Here is a 23,998-nt window from a genome sequence, read left to right as displayed (position 1 = left end):
TGATATATTCAGATTCATGGTCAAAGAAATACTTACACGTGAATTGTAATTTAATTTAGATGTATATTTAGATGTATATTATCTATTCAACCCCATAGTCATTTACTTAGGTTTTTGGCCATGTTTTAAATAGGACAGATTCTGACTGACCAAGATGCCTCTAAGCCAGGTGCCGCGTTAACAGAATGTTTTTCGTTTTTAACCTTTTTTTTTCTTTCTGAAGACCATCTGTCATTTTGACAGATTGTAATTCGCAACCCTGACCACTTGGTGGCGGGGTAGCATATTAATTAGCTGTTTCTCTCCGCTGAAGCGAGTGCTTGCTGGTTCAGGAAACGATCAGAAGTCGGCAAGACTTCTGATTGTTTCAATTGGAAAAAAAGTTGCCTGTATTCATCTGGTTTATGCGGATTCTCTGTTCAGCTTGTTTGGCCTGAATATTAATTAATATGACTGAGAAGAAATGCTGTTGAATGTTTCGTTATTATAATTAAAAAAAATAAAGTGACGGTTTAAAATAGTTGACAAGATTTTTTTGACCCTGTCAGTCAAAATGATGGACAGCTAAAAACTATGTACTAGCTACTATGTTGCTACAAAACTTTAGACTGTGAGTTGAATATGCAAAATAACTTGTCCATTAATATAGCTTCAGATTGATGCATGGTATCTGGCGTCTGGTATCTAATGACCAAAACTATAAAGGTACAAAATAGTGAAAGGACAAAATGACCTGGACTCTTCAGCTAACAAACAAATGTCGTCAGCTGAATTTTTTGATGAGTCCAGTTTTTAGCCCTCTGTGGCTCTATAAAGTGCAGAACCGTTGGACGATGACAGCTTGATGTGATTTCCTGTCCCGTCTCTATGCACACATTAATCTGTGCTTCCTCTGGCCACCTGCAAAAATGGGGCATTCACATTGACATCAGAAGCCTCGGAGCAAAACACTTAGATGAGATATTATTAAATTTAATCATGGGTTGATGTTTGGTTTTAGAAGTACTCTGGTCATCATGGATTTAGATTTCTTATCCTGTGACTTCTGCAACCCACTCAGAATATTTCGGTGTATAATCTATAACTATATCCTAATGGGTGAAAAAGCCTTAATTTGACTTCTCCATTTTATGACACTTGGTACCAAAAGCTTTAGAATCTCAATGAATGAAGCAAAAACTCAGTACTGTATTTAGTTTTTCTCTTTCCAAGCCGACATGAGATTAATCAGGCCAGCAGTTTAGTCGACATTTGATCAGAAGCATCTGAGATGCATAGATGTGCAGTTTGTGCTTGTTCATCTTGCAAGGCTTAGTTAACCTCCAACAAAGCTCACTGCATGAAGGCAATTTAAATCAGCAGCTCATCTGTTTGATTCTGTATCAAAGTGCTGGACTCACTGACCTGTCTAAACGCATCAAACTTCTTAGTCAGGAGCAACTGTTTTTAGTTTTGCAATCGCTAAGTCCCCTGCAAACAGTTATTTAAAGGCTTTGTGAGCTGATAATCTACTGTGTCAGTTGTTTTGTCATCTAAGCGTAATTGGATTCAGTGTTGGCAGCATATTCCAGAGCACCGAGTAGTTTATGCCCAATTAATAAATGTGGCTGGCTGCAGCCTGGCATTCCTCCTGCAGTTCACCCCTTATTATTTGGAGCACTTTAATATGGACTGCCTTGAATAAAGAGAGCGGAGAGTGGTGTCACAGTGGCCCTAAAATCATCATCAGGTTTCCCCTCCAAGTCTCTTTTTTTCTCTTTGTCCACCTCTGTTTTTGTGCCTTCAGTTTTGGTTCCTCTCAATGCGTGCGTCCCTTCTTCGCTGTTCTTTTCATTTTCCTTTCCCACACGGACCCGCTGTCGTCTCACTGCTGTCACAGCGTGTCAGAACAGGTGGAATCAATTACTGACCCTCAGCGGCCTACTCCCTTACCACAACTAGCTTTTTAATTGAGAGAATTAATGAGCGATCGGTCTGCGAGATGATTTGGTGTCACGGATACAGCTCTGCTGTGTGCGAGGGAGGAAAGCTGGAGAGAAGGAGGGGTGTTTGCTCGACCCTGCATTTCTAATTCTGTCCTTCCACAGAGACAGTTAAGGCAGTTCACATTCCTCCTCTTCATTCCCTGCATTCACTGCTAATCACCTCTGAGGTTGAGGAGAAAGGTTGAGCAAAGACACAGTAGTACATTGCACCACTTACAGCTGCATCGTCCTTTCTCTCTGTGGAGGATCTCTTTCAAGTGCCACTGAAATAGCAGAATATCTCTATGTTCACTTCCCTTTCCTTGTTGGCTGAATCTCAGCATCAGCTCTGTGTGTGAGATTAGAAAGAGGTTCTGACGTGTATCATGTGTATCTTTTTCCTCTCTCAAACCACCTCATCCTTCTCCACAGATGGAATCTCCTGTCTCCACGCCAGCTCCTCCCCCCCTCCACCTCCTGGCCACGGTTGGCAACAGCGAAATCGCCTCACCATGTGAGCAGATAATGGTGCGCACGCGCTCAGTGGCGGTGAATACGTCTGACGTGGCCCTGGCCACGGAGCCAGAGTGCTTGGGGCCATGCGAGCCTGGCACCAGCGTCAACCTTGAAGGCATTGTGTGGCAAGAAACGGAAGACGGTAAGAAATGTGGTTTAACGTAATACTCAGAGAATCTCTTCCTTGTGAAACACATTAGTTCTGCATTTTTTTACACTAGACGAAATATAGTAAAATGTGAGGCATTAACTGACATTAATTTAATTTGGGCTTGTAATGATATATTTCAACATTTTTTCAAGATGGAATGATCATACACATTGAGTGATTTATTTATTATTTGTTTCCAAGTCAGATTTTCTGTAAACCACACAGAGCCAAAATTATTCTTACACAGTCCGATATTTACATACACCCACGATGTGTGGTTAAAGGTCCCTTAACGAGTTGCACCCTGACAGCGCTCGTCATCAGCAGGCTTTTGGCAGTAGAGCTCAGTCATTCATTGGTAGGTTTCTTGGCACTGACCTGGCTTTCAAGTATAGTCCCTACATTTTTAACTGGGTTGAGGTTAGGAGTTTGGGAAGAACATACCAGAAGCTGTTGGCCGGCTATATTCAATTCAGTTGCAGTTTAGATTTGTGTTTGGAATAGGGCTGAAACAGTTAATCGGATTAATCGTGATTAATCGATTATTGAAATAATTATCAACTGATTTAGTCATTTATTAATCATTAACTGGAGTATACAGACTCTTTAAATGTGCCGTTTGTTTAAAGAACAACCCACTTAGGTAAGTAATTACGCCAAAATTGTACAAGTATATACATTTTGCATTTAAGATGAAAATTCATCTTTGTCTGTAAAAATGCTCCATCCAAAACTGCTTAAGTGGCAAAGCTTTAGCCTTACATGGTTCAAATTCTGTAAAAAAAAAAAGACAAAAACAAAAAACTCCTATTAAGGACCTTTTGCTATCCGATTATCAATCGAAAAAATTGTCAGCAGATTAATTGATTAGCAAAATAATCGTTGCAGCTGGAGCCCTAGTTTGGAATGGTTGTCCTACTGGAGCACCTAATCTATCCAACTTTCAACCAGCTAATCTTTGATTGGAGGTAAAATTGGAAGAATTTGGAGGCAATCGTTAACAATGTTGAGCTATTAACCAGTACCACTGGTCGTTTAACAGCTCCACATCATAATGCTATCACCACCATGCTTGCCAGTTGGTACAGTGCTCTTGGGTTTGAAAGCCTCGCCTTAACTTATCTAAACATGCTTTGTGCCACTGTGGCTTGACACCTCAGTCTTTCTCCTTTGGCCAAGGCATTTGACCTATCCATGAGGGCTGCTGCAAATTTCATCCAAGCTTTAGGGTGTTCATTTTAAAGCAGGGAGTTCTGTCTTGGTCGAGAGTCTCTCATTCCATATTAATGTTAAACTGGCTTCAGTGGTGTTGCTGTAGGTTCCAGTTCGTGGTTCTTGGATTGTTCTTCAACACCCTAATCTATTCAATTTAATCTGAGTGGGGGCGTCTGGATCAGATGGTTACAACTTGAACATGAAAGTGATTCCAATCAGGCACTTTAGAGCTGCCTTTGGTTAACGCAAGCAATGGTGACTCAAATCTATGGAAAATGTATTATTAAAAGCCAGGTTCACATGCATCATTAATCCAAGGATTAAACATATTCATGCCAATGATGAGTGTATGTAAACCACTGACCAATACGTAGTGACTGCTGTGTGGGTAAGACATCAAAGAATTTGTCTGTCATTACTATTCATACTTTGCCTCTTGAAGTATAATTCATTCATTCGTTCATTCATTCATCTTCTATACCGCTTCTTCCATAGTAGGTCACAGGGGAGCTGGTGCCTGTCTCCAGCAGTCTATGGGCGAGAGGCAGGGTACTCCTTGGACAGGTCGCCAGTCCATCGCAGGAAATAGTGGCTCGTGGCTCGTCGTCTTCCGCTTTATCCGAGACCGGGTTGGGGGGGCAGCAGATTCAGTAGAGACACTCAGACCTCCCTCTCCCCATACACCCCCTCTCCGGGGAGGGGCCCAAGGCGTTCCCAGACCAGCCGAGAGACATAGTCCCTCCAGTGTGTCCTGGACCGTGCCTGGAACACCTCCCGAAGGAGGCCTCCGGGAGGCATCCAGTATAGATGCCCGAGCCACCTCAACTGGCTCCTCTCGATGTGGAGGAGCAGCGGCTCTACTCCCGGATGGCCAAGCTCCTCAACCTATCTCTAAGGGAGTGCCGGCCACCCTACGGAGGAAGCTCATTTCATGCGCTTGTATCTGGGATTTTGTTCTTTCAGTCATGACCCAAACTTCATGAGAGCTTTGCTTTTCGGCTCAGTTCTCTCTTCACCACAATGGACCGGCACAGTGTCCCAAATACTGTGGCAGCTGCACCGATCCGTCTGTCAATATACCGCTCCATTCTCCCCTCACTCGTGAACAAGACACCAAGATACTTGAACTCTTCCACTTGAGGCAGGAACTCCCCTCCAACCTGAAGAGGATAAGCCACCCTTTTCCGGTCAAGAACCATGGCCTCAGACTTGGAGGAGTTGATCTTCATCCCAGCCACTTCAGACTCTGCTGCGAACAGCCCCAGTGCATGCTGTAGGTCTTGGCTAGAGGGGGCCAGCAGGACCAAAAAGAAGAGACGAAATCAACTCGTCCCTAAACCAGACCCCCTCAGGCCCCTCGTTGCACCTAGAAATCCTGTCCATAAGAGTTAAGAACAGGACAGGTGACAAAGGGCAGCCTTGCTGGAATCCAACATGCACTGGGAACAGGTCTGACTTAGTTCCAACAATGTGGACCAAACTCCTGCTCTGCTTGTACAGAGACCAGATGGCCCCCTAATGAAGGGCCCCTGACTCTGTACTCCAGGAGCACCCCCCACTGGGCCTTCTCCAGGTCCACAAAACACATGTTGGGCAAACTCCCATGAACCCTCGAGTACCCTGTAGAGTGTGTCGAGCTGGTCCAGTGTTCCCCGGCCGGGACGAAAACCACACTGATCCTCCTGAAGTCAAGGTGTGACTGTCGGCCTTCTTATGAAGGGGGACCACCACCCCGGTCTGCCTGCCAGTCCAGAGGCACTGTCCCCGACCGCCAAGCAATGTTAAAGAGGCGTGTCAACCATGACAGCCCCACAACATCCAGAGACTTCAGGTACTCAGAGCGGATCTCATCCACCCTCCTGCCTAGGGTGTCCTGGTGCACTGATCAGATTCAGAATCAGCTTTATTGCCAAGTTCGTACATACAAACAAGGAATTTGACTCCGGTACACTTTGCTCTCTGGGTTTTTTTTTTGTTTTTTTTATGCGTTATAAGATATATTATGCATATATCTTTTATGTCCTTGAATATACATATATACAAATATACACATATATAAATAAAAAGGTGCATTTGCAACATCTGTGTGCTGTTGTTTTGTACTCTATTAAATGTTCATCAGAGAAACAGCCTGGGGGAAGAAACTGTCTCTGTGGCGGCTGGCTTTAGTAAACAGTGCTCTGTAGCGGTGGCCTGAAGGTAAAGCTCTGAACAGTTTATGTGCAGGGTGTGTGGGGTCTGAAGAGATTTTAGCAGCTCTTTTCCTGACCCTAGACCTGTATAAGTCCTGGATGGAGGGAAGGTCAGCCCTGATTATTCTCTCTGCAGTCCTGATTATTTGTTGCAGTCTGGACCTGTCCTGTTTTGTGGATGAGCCAAACCACACTGAGATGGATGAAGGCAAGACAGACTGAATGATGGCAGTGTAGAAGATGACCAGCAGCTCCTGTGGAAGGTTGAACTTCTTGAGTTGCCTCAGGAAGTACAGTCTCCGCTAGACCTTCTTCTGAAAAGTATCTATGTGTGAGGACCATCTCAGGTCCTAGGAACCTGAAGTGGTCCACAGCTGACACGGTGTTGTTGAGGATGGTGAGGGGGGTGTATGGGGGTGGTGTTCTCTGAAAGTCCACCACCATTTCTACATTCTTGAGTGGGTTGAGTTCAAGGTAGTTCTGACTACACCAGTGTACCAGCTGATCCAACTCCTGTTTGTATGTAGACTCATCACCGTCCTGGATCAGACCAATGACAGTGGTGTCATCTGCAAACTTCAGGAGTTTCACGGAGGAGTCCACTGAGGTGCAGTCATTTGTGTACAGAGAGAAGAGGAGTGGGGATAGAACACACTCCTGGGGGGCACCAGTACTTATTGATCTGGATCGGGAGAAGATGCTCCCCAGTGTCACCTGCTGCTGTCTGTCCGTCAGGAAGCTGTTGATCCACTGACAGGTGGAGGCTGGGACGTTGAGCTGGGTGAGCTTCTGGTGGAGGATGTCTGGTATGATGGTGTTGAAGGCCGAGCTGAAGTCTACAAACAGGATCCTGGCGTACGTCCCTGGACGGTCGAGGTGTTGCAGGATGAAATGTAGACCTAAGTAGACAGCATCATCTGCCGACCCATTTGCTCGGTAAGCAAACTGCAGGGGGTCCAGGAGGGGGCCTGTGATGTCTTTCAAGTGCTTCAACACCAGCCGCTCAAAGGATTTCATGACCACAGACATCAGGGCTACAGGCCTGTAGTCATTTAATCCTAGGATGGTGGGGCACTGGGATTATGGTGGATCGTTTGAAGCAGGAAGGAACCTCAAACATCTCCAGTGACTTGTTGAAGATCCGGGTGAAGATCGGTACGAGTTGCAGGCTTTCAGGCATGATGGGGAGACGTTATCAGGTCCTCCAGCTTTCTTTGTTTTCATGCGCTGAAAGAGCCTATTTACATCTTCCTCAGAGATCTTTAGTGCAGACAGAGGATCTGAAGGTAGGTGGTTGGCTGCTTTATGGAAAGAATTTGTGGGAAGAATGGGATGTGAAGGAGTTGGTTTGGGGTGTGAACGGCTTTCTGTCATGTCTGCAGTAGAAGCCATTCAGACGGTTAGCCAGGCAAGGATTCTATTCAGGATGGGTGGGGGGGCTCCTATAGGTAGTCAGGTTTCTCAGACCGGTCCATACAGCCGAAGCGTCACCAGTAAAAAGGCTGTTCAATTTAGTTTATTTATATTGCGCCAATTTACAACACATGTCGTCTCAAGGCACTTCACAAAAGTCAGGTACATACATTCCAAATAGTTCTAACCATTGAACAGTGCAGTCAGATTCAGTTATTTATTCAAATTGGATAAAACGTTTTTCTGTCTAAGGAAACCCTGCAGATTGCATCGAGTCAGAGACTTGTAGCATTCATTCCTCCTGGATGAGCATGTAGAGACAGTGGACAGTCCCTGGTGTTGACTTTGCAGCAATCCCTCATACTGAGCATGCATGTAGCGACAGTGGAGAAGAAAAATTCCCTCTTAACAGGAAGAAACCTCCAGCAGAACCAGGCTCAGTGTGAGCGGCCATCTGCCACAACCGACTGGGGGTTTGAGAGAACAGAGCAGAGACACAAAGAGGACAAAGAAGCACTGATCCAGGAGTCCTTTCTATGGGAAGGAAAAGTAAATGTTAATGGATGTAGCTCCTTTAGTCGTTTCACCAAGAAAGAAAGAACAGATAAACTCTGAGCCAGTTTTCAAGGTTAGAGTCTGAAAGAGACCACATAGTTAGTCACAGTAAAAGCTCAGTCAATTGCCATGTCTAGGAGAGAGAAAGGGTTAAACACTGAAAGACAGGGCCACGTGGATCATTGGTAGAGGGTGAGCATTAAGATGTTGCCAGCAGAAGCTCGGACGATGCCCCTCTCCAGAAAGGTGTCACAAGTAGACACAGAGTCAGGCCAGGTGTAGCTTCTAGGAAGAGAAAAGAGGGAGAACATAAAGTTAAAAACTGAAATAACAGCAAATAATGCAGAATTAGAGTAGTGTGAGAATGTAGCGAAGAGGGTGAAAGTGGTCATTATATCCTCCAGCAGCCTAAGCCTATAGCAGCATAACTACAGAGATAGCTCAGGATAACCTAAGCCACTCTAACTATAAGCTTTATCAAATAGGAAAGTTTTAAGCCTAGCCTTAAAAGTAGACAGTTGGTCCATCTAGAGCTCATTGATGGCCATTGTTATACTAAAAACCACAACGATTGGGATACCTCTCTCTGTCAGATTGACCATAACCATTGGAAAAGAGAAAGGGTCATACAGGTAGCAGAAATGGAGGGTGTGTTTGCACCTCAACCATAACTGAGCTGGTTTAGGCTAAACCTGACTCCCCCTTACACCATCCAACAGGGAGGGAGGAAAGTTCCCTCCCTGATAAACTAAGCCACTCTAACTATAAGCTTTATCAAAAAGGAACGTTTTAAGCCTAGTCTTTAAAGTAGACAGGGTGTCTGCCTCACGGACTAAAACCGGGAGCTGGTTCCACAGGAAAGGAGCCTGATAACTAAAGGATCTGCCTCCCATTCTACTTCTAGAGACTCTAGGAACCACTAGTAAACCTGCAGTCTGAGAACGAAGTGCTCTGTTAGGAATATATGGAACAATCAGATCTCTGATGTATGATGGAGCTAGATCATTAAGGGCTTTATATGTGAGGAGGAGAATTTTAAATTCTATTCTGGATTTAACAGGGAGCCAATGAAGGGAAGCTAAAGTAGGAGAAATATGATCTCTCTTTTTAATTTTCATCGGAACTCTTGCTGCAGCATTTTGAATCAGCTGAAGGCTTTTAACAGCATTTTGTGGACATCCTGATAGTAAAAAATTACAATAGTCCAGCCTTGAAGTAACAAATGCGTGGACTAGTTTTTCAGCGTAACTCCTGGATAGGCTATTTCTAATTTTGGCCATGTTCAGGATTTCAAAGAAGGAAACCCTAGAAACCTGTTTTAATATGGGATTTAAATGACATGTCCTCGTCAGAAATAACACCAAGGTTTTTTACTTTATTATCGGAGGTCAATTTAATGCCATCCAGGTTAAACGAGTGACTAAGCAGTTTCTTTTTTAAAGACTCCTGTCCAAAGACGACAACTTCTGTCTTGTCTGAATTTAGAAGCAGAAAATGTAAAGTCATCCAAGTTTTTATGTCTTCAAGACATGCTTGTAGTCTATCTAACTGGTTGGGCTCATCAGGATTTATGGATAAGTAAAGCTGAGTATCATCAGCGTAACAGTGAAAATGTATTCTATGCTGCCTGATAATTTTACCTATTGGAAGCATATATATAGTAAAGAGAATTGGCCCAAGTACTGAACCCTGTGATACTCCACAATTAACCCTGGAGTTTAAAGATGATTTATCATTTACATGAACAAACTGGAATCTGTCAGACAGATAAGATTTAAACCAGCCTAGCACTGTTCCCCTGATCCATACAGCATATTCCAGCCTTTTTTAGAGAATATTGTGATCGACTGTATCAAATGCAGCACTGAGATCTAACGGAACAAGAACAGACACAAGTCCATTATCTGAGGCCATAAGAATATCATTAGTGACTTTCAGCAGAGCTGTTTCAGTGCTATGATGAGCTCTGAAACCTGACTGAAACTCTTCAAACAGGTCATTGCTGTGTAAATGCTCACACATTTGATTAGCAACTATTTTCTCAAGAATTTTAGATAAGAATGGAAGATTGGATATAAGTCTGTAATTTTTCAAGTCATCTCGATCAAGCGAAGGTTTCTTAAGTAAAGGTTTAATTACTTCTAATTAAAAGCTGTTCTTTAGTTTCGCTTGGCTGATTTGATCTCCTTTATTAGTTTGTTCCTGGCCTGCCTGTACTGTGCCCAATCTCCACTGCTGTGAGCTTCTTCCTTGTCCCTACGCAGGTTCCTGAGATGTGGAGTAAACCATGGCTTGTTATTCCCAAAGGTGCAGAAGGTCTTGGTCTGCACCCACATGTCCTCACAGAAACTGATGTATAATGTCACCACATCAGTTAGTTGGTTTAAGTCAGTGGCTGAAGTTGAAAAACAGTCCAGTCTGTGCATTCAAAGCAGGCCTGTAGTGTCTGCTTTGATTTCTCAGTCCACTTCTTAACAGTGTGAACCACGGGTTTGGAAGCTCTTAGTCTCTGTCTGTAGGTTGGGATGAGGTGGATAAGAGAATGATCCAAAAAACCCAGAGCAGCCCTGGTAACAGCATGATATGAGTCCTTTAAAGCTGTGTAACAATGGTCCAGTGTGTTTTTGTCTCTGGTGGGACACTTAATATGCTGTCTGTATTTGGGGAGTTCATTGGAGAGGTTTGCACTGTTAAAATCTCCTAGTATTATGATGAAAGAGTCAGGGTATTTTTTCTCCACGTCTGTAATCAGCTCAGCAAGATGTTTTTCAGCGGCAGAAGTGCAGCCATGTGGTGGAAAATATGAGCCAATTATAAACGAGAAAACCTCTGTCGGTGAATAAAACGGTTTACAGTTTATGGAAAATGTCTCCAGATCAGGACTACATGTTTTCCCCAGCACTTTTATGTCTCTGCACCATCCTTCATTTATATAAAAGCAGATTCCGCCTCCTCGCTTCTTCCCCGATAGCTCCGTGCTGCGATCCGCTCTGAACAGCTGGAAGTCTGGCAACAGCAGTGCGCAGTCCGGGATGTTTTCACTCAGCCATGTCTTGGTAAAGCAGAGGACCGCTGATCTGCGGAGGTCCATGTCTTTACAGGCGAGAAGAAGCAGCTCGTCCATCTTGTTACTCAGAGAGCAGACATTTGGTAGATGGATTGAAGACAGTGGTGTGCGAAGACCTCTTTGATAGAGTTTTACCAGCGCGCCGGCACGCTTTCGGCGCAGTATCCCAAAGAGTGCCCCGGCTCCGCTCGCCAGAAGCTCAGTGAAGCTCGGATCGATGAATGATGGTGAAAAAATCCCAAAAGAGGACTTGGATGTTGAGAAGTTCCTCTCTGCTGAATGAGACTACAGTACTGTGGCCCAACAAACAAAAACACACAAAATACACAAAGAAAGAGAGAGCGAAGCTCCGAGGCTGCCATCGTCGGCGCCATCTTCCTTATGCTTGAACATGGTGTTCATTGCGATTTATTGTGAATTGCGCTGCTCAAGGTGGCAGCAGGTTGGAGTAGCTCTGTTACTTTTGATTCTGATTTATTCTTTTTTGGGAACTATTCCTCTTGTGGTGGATACAGTTGATTTTTTTTTGGACGACTGTCCACTCCGGTGTCGGATGCTGTGCAGCTTGGAAGGTTTTTCTTAATCCTTTCTATTTTTGGACATTTGTTATGATGCATTGCCAACCGGGAGCAGCTGAGTAATATCTCAAAAGCTCAAATAATACTTCAACTACAACCCCAAATCCCTGATGAGTTGAAAAGGAGACGCCGTGGATGCAGAGCAGGAGCTAAGAGAAGAGAGAGAAGGAGGAAGTTCAAACCATCTCTTCCGTCGGTTATGATGGGCAATGTGAGATCGTTGGGAAACAAGTTGGATGAACTCCAAGCCCTACAAAAGACCCAGCCAGAGTATTGGGCATGCAGTATCATGTGTTTTACTGAGACATGGCTGCAGGATCATATCCCCGACTCCAGTGTCTTTCTGCCGGGCTTTTTAACCATACGAGCAGACAGAGATTTAAAGAGGAGCGGCAAATGTAAAGGAGGTGGACTGGCAGTACTTGTGAACAACAGATGGTGTAATCCAGGACATGTTACTGTGAAGTGTCAACTCTGCAGTCCAGATATTGAACTGTTGGCAGTAAGTTTTTGTCCATATTATTTACCCAAAGAGTTCAACAGTGTTATTTTGGCAACAGTTTACGTTCCACCTTCCGCTGTTGCCGACACTGCATGTGATGCCATCAGCTCAGTTGTTGCTCAGCTACAGACACAAAACCCCAATGCTTTTGTGGCAATTTCTGGTGATTTTAACCACGCTTCACTCTCTGCTACACTTCCAACGTTTCAACAGTTTGTCAGCTGCTCTACCAGAGAAAACAAAACATTGGATTTGTTTTATGCAAATGTCAAGGACTCATACATCTCTTATAGCAAGACCTCCACTAGGCAAATCAGATCACAATCTTGTTTTTCTCTGCTCGAAATATAAGCCCCTTGTTCAGAGGCAACCTGTAATAAAGAGGACTGTGAGAAAATGGTCACAGGAAGCTGAAGAAGCTCTGCAAGGTTGCTTTGAGGCTACAGACTGGGATGCACTGTGCCAGCCCTATGGAGAGGACATCAACCGACTATATAAACTTCTGTGTGGATAACATCATCCCCACCAGAACCGTGAGATGCTTCCCCAATAACAAACCCTGGATCACCAGTGACCTGAAGGACCTGCTTAACAAGAAAAAAAGAGCCTTCAGAGAGGGAGACAGAGAATTATTGAGGAGTTTACAGAAGCAGCTTAAAGTCAAGATAAGAGACAGCAAGGAGGTGTACAAGAAGAAGCTGGAGAGCAACCTCCAGCAAAACAATATCAGAGATGTGTGGACAGGGATGAAGAAGATCACAGGCTTCAAGCAGAAGGATGATCAGACCGATGGAGGTCGGGACAGAGCCAATGAACTGAACACATTCTTCAATAGGTTCAGTTCAGAAACAAGTTCAGCATCCTCCTCTCCTGCTCACAGCCAAACAGACATTCCACTTTCCTTTGACCCACAGGACCCACAGCTGTCCAGTAACACCTCACATTTTTTATCTTCCACCTCAGCCCTAGACCCTTCTGCTTCTACATGTTTGCCATCAACCATATCAGAAGATGCTGATGCTTCCTTTGCTTTCCCCTTCCACCTGTGTGTCTCAAGAAGTCAGGTGAAGAGACAACTGGAGAGACTGAATAGGAATAAGGCTGCAGGTCCAGATCATGTCAGCCCTAGAGTCCTGAAGGCCTGTGCAGATCAGCTCTGTGGGATTCTGCAGCACCTCTTTAACCTTAGCCTGGCCCAGAAGAAGGTTCCGGTGTTGTGGAAGACCTCCTGTCTTGTTCCGGTACCAAAGAAAACTCACCCATCAGCCCTCAATGACTATAGACCTGTTGCCCTGACATCTCACATCATGAAGGTCCTAGAGAGACTCCTGTTGGCCCACCTGAGTAAGCAAACAGTAAACCATGAGGACCCCCTTCAGTTTGCTTATTGCTGTGGAGTTGGAGTTGAAGATGCCATCATACACCTGCTTCAACAAACCCACTGTCATCTGGACAAAGCCAGCACTGTGAGGATCATGTTCTTTGATTTCTCCAGTGCATTTAATACAATCCAACTTGATTTGTTTTGTCAGAAACTCCAGAAGACTCAGGTGGAGGCCTCAACAATCTGCTGGATCAAAGACTACCTGACAAACAGACCACAGTTTGTGAGACTGAAGGGTTGTGAGTCTAACCAGGTAGTCAACAGCACAGGAGCACCACAGGGGACTGTACTCTCACCATTCCTTTTCACTCTGTACACCTCAGACTTCCAGTACAAGACAGACTCCTGTCATCTGCATAAATACTCGGATGATTCTGCAGTCGTGGGGTGGATCAGAGATGGACAAGAAGCTGAGTACAGGAAGGTGGTGGACCGCTTTGTGGCATGATGTGGAAACAATCATCTCATTTTGAACGTGACTAAAACAAAGGAGATGATTGTAGATTTTAAGAGAAACAGGAATAAGTCAAAAACTATTTCTATCATGGGAGAAGAAGTGGAGGTGGTGGAGGAGTATAAATACCTCGATGTTCACCTGGACAACAGACTATAGTGGAGATGCAACTGTGAAGCCATCTACAAGAAGGGACAGAGCAGACTGTACTTCTTGAGGAAGCTTAGGTCCTTTGGTGTTTGCAGCAAGATGCTGCATATCTTCTATAAGTCTGTTGTGGAAAGTGTGGTCTCTTCTACCATCATCTGCTGGGGAAGCAGCATCAGAGCCAGGGACTTAAAAAAGCTCAACAAGCTGATAAAGAAGGCTGGCTCTGTTCTGGGGACTCCTCTGGAACCTCTGGAGATCATTGTGGAAAGACGGATTCTTCATAAAATGAAGAACATTATGGAGAACCCTGAGCATCCTCTTCATGAGACTGTCCTACAACAACAGAGTGTCTTCAGTCAGAGGCTTCTTCAGATCTGCTGTAAGACGGAGCGCAACAGGAGATCCTTCCTGCCGACAGCCATCAGCATCTACAACGGCTCTTTGAGGAAACCTTCAAAATATGAGCTATAACAACATTTAATTTCCCTTTGGGATTAATAAAGTATTGTTGAATTGAATTGAATTATGGACAATCCATGACTTGCACAGAAGTCCAATAATGAAACACCACTCAGATTCAGATCATGGAGGCCATTCCTTTCCCACATGGGTGTTGAAGTCCACCAGCAGAATAATGGAGTCCGCGGGAGAGGCACTATGCAGCACCCCCGATAGGGACGCCAAGATGGCCAGGTACTCTGCACTACCGCTCGGCCTGTAGGCCCAAAACGACAGTCAGAGACCTGTCCCTACCGTTATGCGCAGGGATGCGACCCTCTTATCCACCGGGCTAAACCCCAACACGAGATGCCTGAGCTGGGGGGCAACACGTAAACCCACCCCAGCCCATCGCCCCTCCCCACGGGCCACTCCAAAGTACAGGTCCTTCTCAAAAAATTAGCATATTGTGATGAAGTTCATTATTTTCCATAATGTCATGATGAAAATTTAGCATTCATATATTTTAGATTCATTGCACACTAACTGAAATATTTCAGGTCTTTTATTGTCTTAATACGGATGATTTTGGCATACAGCTCATGAAAACCCAAAATTCCTATCTCACAAAATTAGCATATTATTAAAAGGGTCTCTAAACGAGCCATGAACCTAATCATCTGAATCAACGAGTTAACTCTAAACACCTGCAAAAGATTCCTGAGGCCTTTAAAACTCCCAGCCTGGTTCATCACTCAAAACCCCAATCATGGGTAAGACTGCCGACCTGACTGCTGTCCAGAAGGCCACTATTGACACCCTCAAGCAAGAGGGTAAGACACAGAAAGAAATTTCTAAACAAATAGGCTGTTCCCAGAGTGCTGTATCAAGGCACCTCAGTGGGAAGTCTGTGGGAAGGAAAAAGTGTGGCAGAAAATGCTGCACAACGAGAAGAGGTGACCGGACCCTGAGGAAGATAGTGGAGAAGGGCCGATTCCAGACCTTGGGGGACCTGCGGAAGCAGTGGACTGAGTCTGGAGTAGAAACATCCAGAGCCACCGTGCACAGGCGTGTACAGGAAATGGGCTACAGGCGCCGCATTCCCCAGACCTGGGCTACAGAGAAGCAGCACTGGACTGTTGCTCAGTGGTCCAAAGTACTTTTTTCGGATGAAAGCAAATTCTGCATGTCATTCGGAAATCAAGGTGTCAGAGTCTGGAGGAAGACTGGGGAGAAGGAAATGCCAAAATGCCAGAAGTCCAGTGTCAAGTACCCACAGTCAGTGATGGTCTGGGGTGCCGTGTCAGCTGCTGGTGTTGGTCCACTGTGTTTTATCAAGGGTAGGGTCAATGCAGCTAGCTATCAGGAGATTTTGGAGCACTTCATGCTTCCATCTGCTGAAAAGCTTTATGGAGATGAAGATTTCATTTTTCAGCACGACCTGGCACCTGCTCACAGTGCCAAAACCACTGGTAAATGGTTTACTGACCATGGTATCACTGTGCTCAATTGGCCTGCCAACTCTCCTGACCTGAACCCCATAGAGAATCTGTGGGATATTGTGAAGAGAACGTTGAGAGACTCAAGACCCAACACTCTGGATGAGCTAAAGGCCGCTATCGAAGCATCCTGGGCCTCCATAAGACCTCAGCAGTGCCACAGGTTGATTGCCTCCATGCCACGCCGCATTGAAGCAGTCATTTCTGCCAAAGGATTCCCGACCAAGTATTGAGTGCATAACTGTACATGATTATTTGAAGGTTGACGTTTTTTGTATTAAAAACACTTTTCTTTTATTGGTCGGATGAAATATGCTAATTTTGTGAGATAGGAATTTTGGGTTTTCATGAGCTGTATGCCACAATCATCCGTATTAAGACAATAAAAGACCTGAAATATGTCAGTTAGTGTGCAATGAATCTAAAATATATTAATGTAAAATTTTCATCATGACATTATGGAAAATAATGAACTTCATCACAATATGCTAATTTTTTGAGAAGGACCTGTAGAGTCCAACCTATCTCGAGGAGCTGGGTTCCAGAGCCCACACTGTGCGTGGAGGTGAGCAGACTATTTCTAGTCGATCTCTCGACCTCCCGCACAAGCTCAGGCTCCTTCCCTCCCAGCGAGGTGACATACCATGTCCCTAGAGTCACCCTAAGCATCTGGAGATTGGGTCATTGAGTTCTCCATCTTTGTCCGCTGCCTGGTCCTCTTTGCACTGGTCCCTCATGGTCCCCCTGCAGGTGGTGGGCCCACTCGTAATGGCCTCACGTCTCTCATTCATGATTGGCCTGGGCGGGTCCTGCGAGGAGCAACCTGTCCATGAGGTCTGGCTCCAGGCCGGGACCCCGGCTCCGCCGTACCGGTCGACATAAAGTGCTTCGATTTTGTGGTCCTCGTGAAGGTGTCTTGAACTGCTCTTTGTCCGACCCATCTCGCAGAGACTTTTTACCGTGGGAGACCCTACCAGGGGCATTTAAACCACAGACAACATAGTCTCTAGGATCATTCGCATCACTCATCATTAAAGCCAAGGATTAAACATATTCATGCCAATGATAAGTGTATGTAAACGTCTGACCAATACATAGTGACTGCTGTGTGAGTAAGACATCAAATAATTTCTTTTCTAACTTATTACTATTCATGCTTTGCCTCCTGAAGTATAATTCGATATGCCCAAAATGCCTGAGGAAATAGTGGTGGTACCAATTTGTGCTTTAACAGCACATACTGCATTATACTGCCAGGCAGGGTAGTAGCTGGCAGCCAGTTCTTAGGTGGCCTTGATTTGTTTTTTTTTTTTCTGCCTGGGAGTGTGCAGACGGGAGTTTGTTGCAGAGATATCTGCTCAGAAACATCATGCCTCCATAACAAAGCTGTTTTTTATTGTTTTTGTGCAAGCCTGCCAGTTGGGAATAGAGTTGGCTCGTCTCCTGCAGTGCAATCCGCGCAAAATCTTAGGCACTCTGTTTCCCAGCCTTTGATTGAAACCACGTTGAGCTTATTCAATTTGAAGATGTATCAGTATCATTATCAGGTTCTGTTGGATCTGAGAAACTCGGCCCGTTTTCTTTTTTCTTTCTGTTGGGCAAGTGAAATAATGCAAACACTGAATCTTCAAAGCAGCTCAGCCGCTCTGCGGGCATGCTGAGTACAAATCGCCCACACATCCACAGTGCTGTCTATTGGTTCACTTTGAGGAACCAAACAGGGAAAAAAAGCTCTCTGCCTCATCAACATTCCAAAAACAGTCTCTGCCATTGAGTGGCTTTCCCCCCCCCCCCTATCCTCTTTTTGATTTTTGCTCCAGCTCTGAGCTCTGTTTGATTCCCTCCTTTTCTCCTCTTTCTGTTACCAAGCATCCAGCCGATCGCCCCTTGACTCTGTTTCCAGGCAAACTGGGAGAGAGTGAGTGCATGGCATGGGGGAGAGGCGGGGGATGGAGGGCTGGGATTGGGGGGGAAGACAAGGCCACTTCTGTTAGTGACACAAACATGGCTCTGAGCCAACACCAGTACTATGCTGTTCTCCCTCATTCTCTGCCTCCCACAGAGTGATTGAGCCCCTCTTTTGCCCTGCCCCCTTCCCTCTCCCCCTATCAAGCCTGTCCTTCGCCTGCACTCACTCTCTCACGCTGGTATTTTGGCTGAAAGAGGTGGTGGTTTGGTCCAGTGGAGCTGTGTTTTCCTCTGATTCCGTCCTGTCTGGCTCGGTGGGGGAGGACGATGGTGGGTGCTTTAGAGTGGTTTTAAAGTGGTGAGGTGGAGAGAGATGGCAGTGGTTGGAGGGAGGGGGACAGTCTGCAGGTGTAGCACACAGGTTGTTATGGCTGTCAGAGCTTTAGAGACCTCTCAGGTAAGATTACAAGTGGAATTGCTTTGAAGATGCTTTTTTTTTTATCTGAGAGTAGAAAGGACTTGTCAAGCAGACATTTATTTCTGTCAGGGTTTTTATACTAGCTTTGAAACTTAGCATTAGCTTGATAGGAAGAGCTACATGTGGTATAACTTTGTAAATTTAAACTTTTAATGTTGATTTAAGGTAGTGGCTGGCTTTTTACAAGAATATCTATTGTCTAAAAGGCTAGTCCAATAATTACTTATAGATTATCTGCATAAACACATAATATATATATGTATACACATCCTATGGGTTTATGCAAATCATCTATGGCAGATGATGATGTATATAATCAAGGCTGAACCACCAATTATTTTGTCTATATTTGGTCCTCATCCTTGTGGAGAGCTCGGTTCATATATGAAGCCATAAATGATTCAACAAGCAGAAATAAAACAAGTTCAGATTTTTTATTTCATTTTTCACATCTTTACTTGTTGGACACTTTTGTTGATTTTAATGTAATCAAGGGTTGGTTTTCTCTCATTCTGACACTTATTTTTAAGAAATGTTTAACCGATAACGCATAAGGACCTGTAATATGTTGTGTATAGTTAGCAAAAAACACATCCTTGATGTCCTGATGTCATTTTTCTATGACCAGGACCTTTGGTTTAGTTCGATACTACTGGAAGTAGCAACAATTCAACCTTATAAATAAAGTGGTTAATAAAGTGATACATAGCCTCATTCTTGATTCCATCTTTTAATGACATTATGCAGCTCTGTTAACTTCAGTTCAACATGAAAGATTTAGTTTAAAACTGCTACTTTGAAATTACTGCTTTTCGGCTGCAAATAAATTAGCTTACGTGTCGTTTTACCAGATATATCTGTTTGGGTATCTGCAGTAGGGCTATTCTCAATGACTTCTATTGTACTTATTTTTTTTGTTCTTATTTTTTCACTACATTAAACAAGAAGACCTGCAGTATTCCATCTGCATCATTTTTTTTATGGCACGGTCTCCTAAAAATCCACTGAGTGGCTCTGAAATACAATCAACCTAGATGCCATTTGTATCACACGCCCATGCAGCTGCAGTTTCTACAACAAATGAGCCAAAGAACCAGGAACAGAACAAGGCTCCAAACACACAGCAGAGGCGTTCTGATTAGAAGTTAAAAAGAGTTAAAAAGCTCTCCACCATTTTTCATGTGTGAGGAGTTGAGGCATTTTAGCCCCTATATGTGTGTGCACGCGAGTGTGTATCATTCAGCATGCCAACCAACAGCTGCTTCATCACCTCCGCCTTTTGGCCTTGTGGGAGTAAATGAGCAACAAGCTCCCAGTAATTGTCTGTGCCTCACCCGCCTCACTAAATGCCAGAGAAGGAAGCAGACGAGGAGGAAGCAAGCAACACATAATAAAAAGCGATCAAAGAAGCTGGACCTCTGGTCAGAGCTGACAATATTCTTCCTTGATGAGGATGAATGGATTTTTTTTTTTTTTAGTCCTGTGTAATTCAAGTCTTTGAGCATACATGAGTTTAAATCTGGGTAATGACTTAATAGAAGCCAAAATACATCATGGATTGCTGCTTGAACAAAACAACCCACATACCTTTATAAAAAGATTTAAATCTACATTAATCTAGACCTGTGTAGGAGAACAAAAAATGTCCAACATAGGAGAGAGTCTCTGTCATGCTGTCAGTCTGGAGGCAAGTGAAGCATAGAGATCATGAGGAGGTTGGCTGGGTGCGTTTGGGGGGGTCAGAGCAATGGTATTTTAAGGACCGGCACTGAAACAAATCCCCTCGGAGCAGACGAGGCAGTGGCAGCTACCAGGGTTGTGTCAGCAGGGCGACGGGGGCGGCCCCTCCCAGGCTTAGCATGCTGATACCTCCAAATGCCATCTCTGAGATGCAGGAGAAGTTTATTGGTCTTGAAACTCAGCCCAGAATGCCTTGGCTCCTGCTCCAGGGCAGAGGGAACACAGAGGGGGCCCCTTTAGCCAAACACTGCAGCTCCATGCCAGTGGCAGTGTTGTGTTTACACACATCCACACATACACACCCTGTTCCTTCAGTTCACAGCACGCTATTCCCAAAGCAGGTCCCATAGCTTCTTATGCTCCTTAATAGATGAATAATATAAGCTGTTTGTGATAAATGTATATCTCATGGATTATTTATACAGCAGCCATCACTGCAGCATCTCCAGCTTTATCATGGCAGCTATAAACTCTTTGGCTTCTGCACTGAAAAGATGTGAATGCATCACAGATAGAAGTTAAGTCTATCTATTACAGGCCCCAGATATGAAGAAGATGGCTTCCTATTAGATACTGTGTCTCTATGTTTGAGACTCTTATTTTGAAAAGGAAGCAGATATTTAGTTGTTGTCCAGCTGTATGGCAGTCTTAACTATTAAAGATTGCACTTCAGACAGGTTGAGAACCTTGTTAGAAAAACAATGCAAACAGTGACAGACTGGCAGATGATATGAGTATATGGATGTTTTGTTAGCACTGAGAGCCACTGGTTATTTTTTAGCTGCTAATAATCCTAAGGCTGGCATCTGCTTCAGAGCTTCCTATTGGCGCTAAACTAAAGTACTAGTTCACTGACAGAAGTCTGGACTGCAGATGTGCACCTCTAGTTAAAAACCTAAAATATTTACTAGCCAAACTTGAACCTGGTAATCCTACACAAACAAATATATAGATAAACTATATATTCTTTAAAACATAGTTTGAGGTCCATGAAACCTTTACTCTATTTGTGAAAACACAAAATAAGTATTTTTTAGTGTTTTAAGCATTAGAACCATCTTAGAATGAGATAAACAAAATAATGTGGTGTATATAGACAAGTGAAAGCTAGACTAAATTATTGATTACACTGATTACACATTATAACAGTTTGTAATCTGTGGATCCTTTAAATAATTGGTAAAAACATAGAAACTGGGTCCCTAGGCCCCAGTCACACTACCCTGCAAATGTTTTAAAGTGAATATTTTTTCCCAGTGTTTTTGAAAACACCATAGAAAACACCAGTCATAAACGCTGTAATATATATATGCTTTTCCAGCAGGTGGCGATAATGTTCGACATTAACTGCACAAAATTTAAACGTCAATGATCCAGATCATGGCTAAGCAAGCTCCATTATTGTTGTGTTTTCTAACCCAGAGTGTACATGTGTAAAGTTGGTCTCAATGTCATCACTTAACATAATCTGAATAATCAGTCCACACAAATACACCAAAAGTGTTTTTTTTTCTTCCCCAAAATCTGTGTTTCTAAATGTCCAGATAGTTCTGGAAAGCTTCTTAGTTACCTTCTAAATATTCAAATCTAATCTGGATCCAATATTATGTATAGTTTTGTGAGCTGGATATATCGTCGCACTCTTAATAAAAGGTCCAACCTGTTTAATTACCCCTTCTTTGCTTGCTAAATCTGAAGCAGCCCAGTGCTGTATGAGTGTTTGGGTCTATGGCTCACCTGCCAGCTATGCTTCACTGACGACCACCTATCAGTGACTCATTGAATTGTTTTTACAGACCAGCCAAGACCACTCTCTGGGAAGTTGCTCGACAAGCTGTCCTTCAAATTAGTATGAGCGTTGTCTGGAGGCCTGTAGCTGTCGACCAGACCACTGAGCAGCAAGCAGATGGATTAAGTCAATCACTGAAGACCAGTTTTTATTAATAGTAGGGCAGAGATCCTAAAGAACAGAGCATGAGTGGTAAAACACTTTCTTTCCCCATATTGCACATGATTTCAATTTTCGTGTTCTTTGGTCACTCTCTTAGCCAATCTTTACTCGCACATTTAGTCTTGGGGTGATGTTGGCAAGATGGTCCCTGAATTAACCCAAATCTCATGAAAAAAAGAAACATTTGTTCTTATTCTCACTGGCCGACAACTGCCTTTTTCCAAGCACTTAAACAGTCTGGAAGTATAAATCATACGCCTGGAGGAGTTGCAGGCTTTGCCAGCGGTTGTCACAAGATATCATGTTTTCCTTATACACGTCAAGGAGAGTTTGAGTAATTTGCCTTTGGCAGACCTGTCTCTTAATCTCAGCACCATCTCCTCTAAGGAAAAACACCAGAGGGGTTGTTTTAACAAGAGATTGTAGATTCACCCAGATGACATTTGAGGAAACTGCTCCCTGCTACAGTACTGATTATTTAAAGAAATACGTGCATGTAAAGATGGGAAAGTGTCAAAGATTTAATATTTCGGTCATTTTCAGCATGGCAGGCTGTGGTTTTTTTTTTTTTTTTTTTTTTAAATAAACCGATTTTCTTTTTTGAGGATGTAGAAACTGCTGCATGCAGCTGATAATGTTGGACAATGTGGAGAGCATACTAATACCCCGTTCTTTTCCTCTCAGGGGTATAAGAGAATCGACCTTCTCACAGGCTGTTATTCCTGTCAATGAGAGTTACTTCAGACGTTCTCTTCTTATAACCACAACTCGCCCTGAACTTTTCAACTGCAGCTTTATATTCCAAATAAAATCATCAACCAGACCAGCAGTCATCTGTACCATCTTTTATTTTCACCTCAAAGCCTAAAGTCTGTAAGCACTTTGTGTTTCTGCAAGACAATGTGTTTGACTGGGGTAACGTTGTATATTACATATTTCTGCAAATTTAACAGATTATAGATTGGTCCAAAAATGTGGGCAATTAATAAAAGGGACACTGTGTGAACTTATCAGAAAAGACATCTTTACCCTGGTGACGTTTATTTTTTTTCATATCTCCAGTATTTTATTTTATACAGGAGGTGTAAGAGCATGAAATTCTGCATCATGATTATTGTGCGAATTCATCCCAATGTTTTTCTACATTTTGAAATTACAGTGGAGCCATTAGTATTACTCCGTTTTCTTGTTATCAACATTATTATTACTATTATTATCAATAGTACTAATAGATGTGGTAGTAGTAGTAGTAGTAGCAGTTTCTCATCTTATAAATTAACACATTGACCCTCAACCCACAGAGTCTTCTGTATAGCATCTGTTTTTACACATAAGGTTTTGTTTTGACACACTGTCTTAGTAACATTACCTGTTTTATATTGCTTAATAAAAATATTTCACAGCCTAATTTCTGTCTGCTGAGCATAACATATGCACCCAGCATTAAGACTGATTGTTGTTTTTTTGCAAGCGCTGAATAGTAAATGCAGAAAGTTTGAAAATGGCCCCTTATGAAATGTTAGCGACATCTTTTATTTCCAAAACACAATACAGCCACCATTCAGAACAGTGGAGAGAAGATACTGTAAGCAGTTTCACTCATCTCTTAAATATATTTGAAATTCCGGGCTTAATGTTAAGACTTATTGGGAAGATTTGAAGGAAGTTGTTTCTCAGCTCACCTGCTGTATAAACAGTGAGTTCCATCTGTACTCAGACATCTACATTTCTGATCTCCAAGAAGGAAATTTCAACTGGAACGCCACCGAAAGTGAGAATTTGGAGTCAGGAAGTCAGGGCAACATGACCATACCTGACTTCGCATTCAAAATGGCTGCTACTC

General features: G+C 43.5%; 1 protein-coding gene across 4 annotated transcripts in view; it reads left to right on the top strand.

Annotated features, from left to right (window-relative positions):
- The window catches only part of znf609b (zinc finger protein 609b), a 112,778-nt gene that overhangs the window by 67,687 nt on the left and 21,093 nt on the right, over window positions 1-23,998 (top strand). For 3 of the 4 annotated variants that reach the window (XM_047362754.1, XM_047362753.1, XM_047362755.1), the window contains exon 3: window positions 2,397-2,622. In XM_047362754.1, coding sequence (XP_047218710.1) covers window positions 2,397-2,622 — 226 coding nt within the window. Of the gene's footprint in view, window positions 1-2,205; window positions 2,316-2,396; window positions 2,623-23,998 lie in introns of those variants that run through there. The other variant, XM_047362756.1, reaches the window with a different exon arrangement.

Source organism: Girardinichthys multiradiatus, chromosome 4 (assembly GCF_021462225.1).
Source record: "Girardinichthys multiradiatus isolate DD_20200921_A chromosome 4, DD_fGirMul_XY1, whole genome shotgun sequence".
In the NCBI taxonomy this organism is placed as follows: domain Eukaryota; kingdom Metazoa; phylum Chordata; class Actinopteri; order Cyprinodontiformes; family Goodeidae; genus Girardinichthys; species Girardinichthys multiradiatus.
This window is presented reverse-complemented; position numbering and strand designations above follow the sequence as displayed.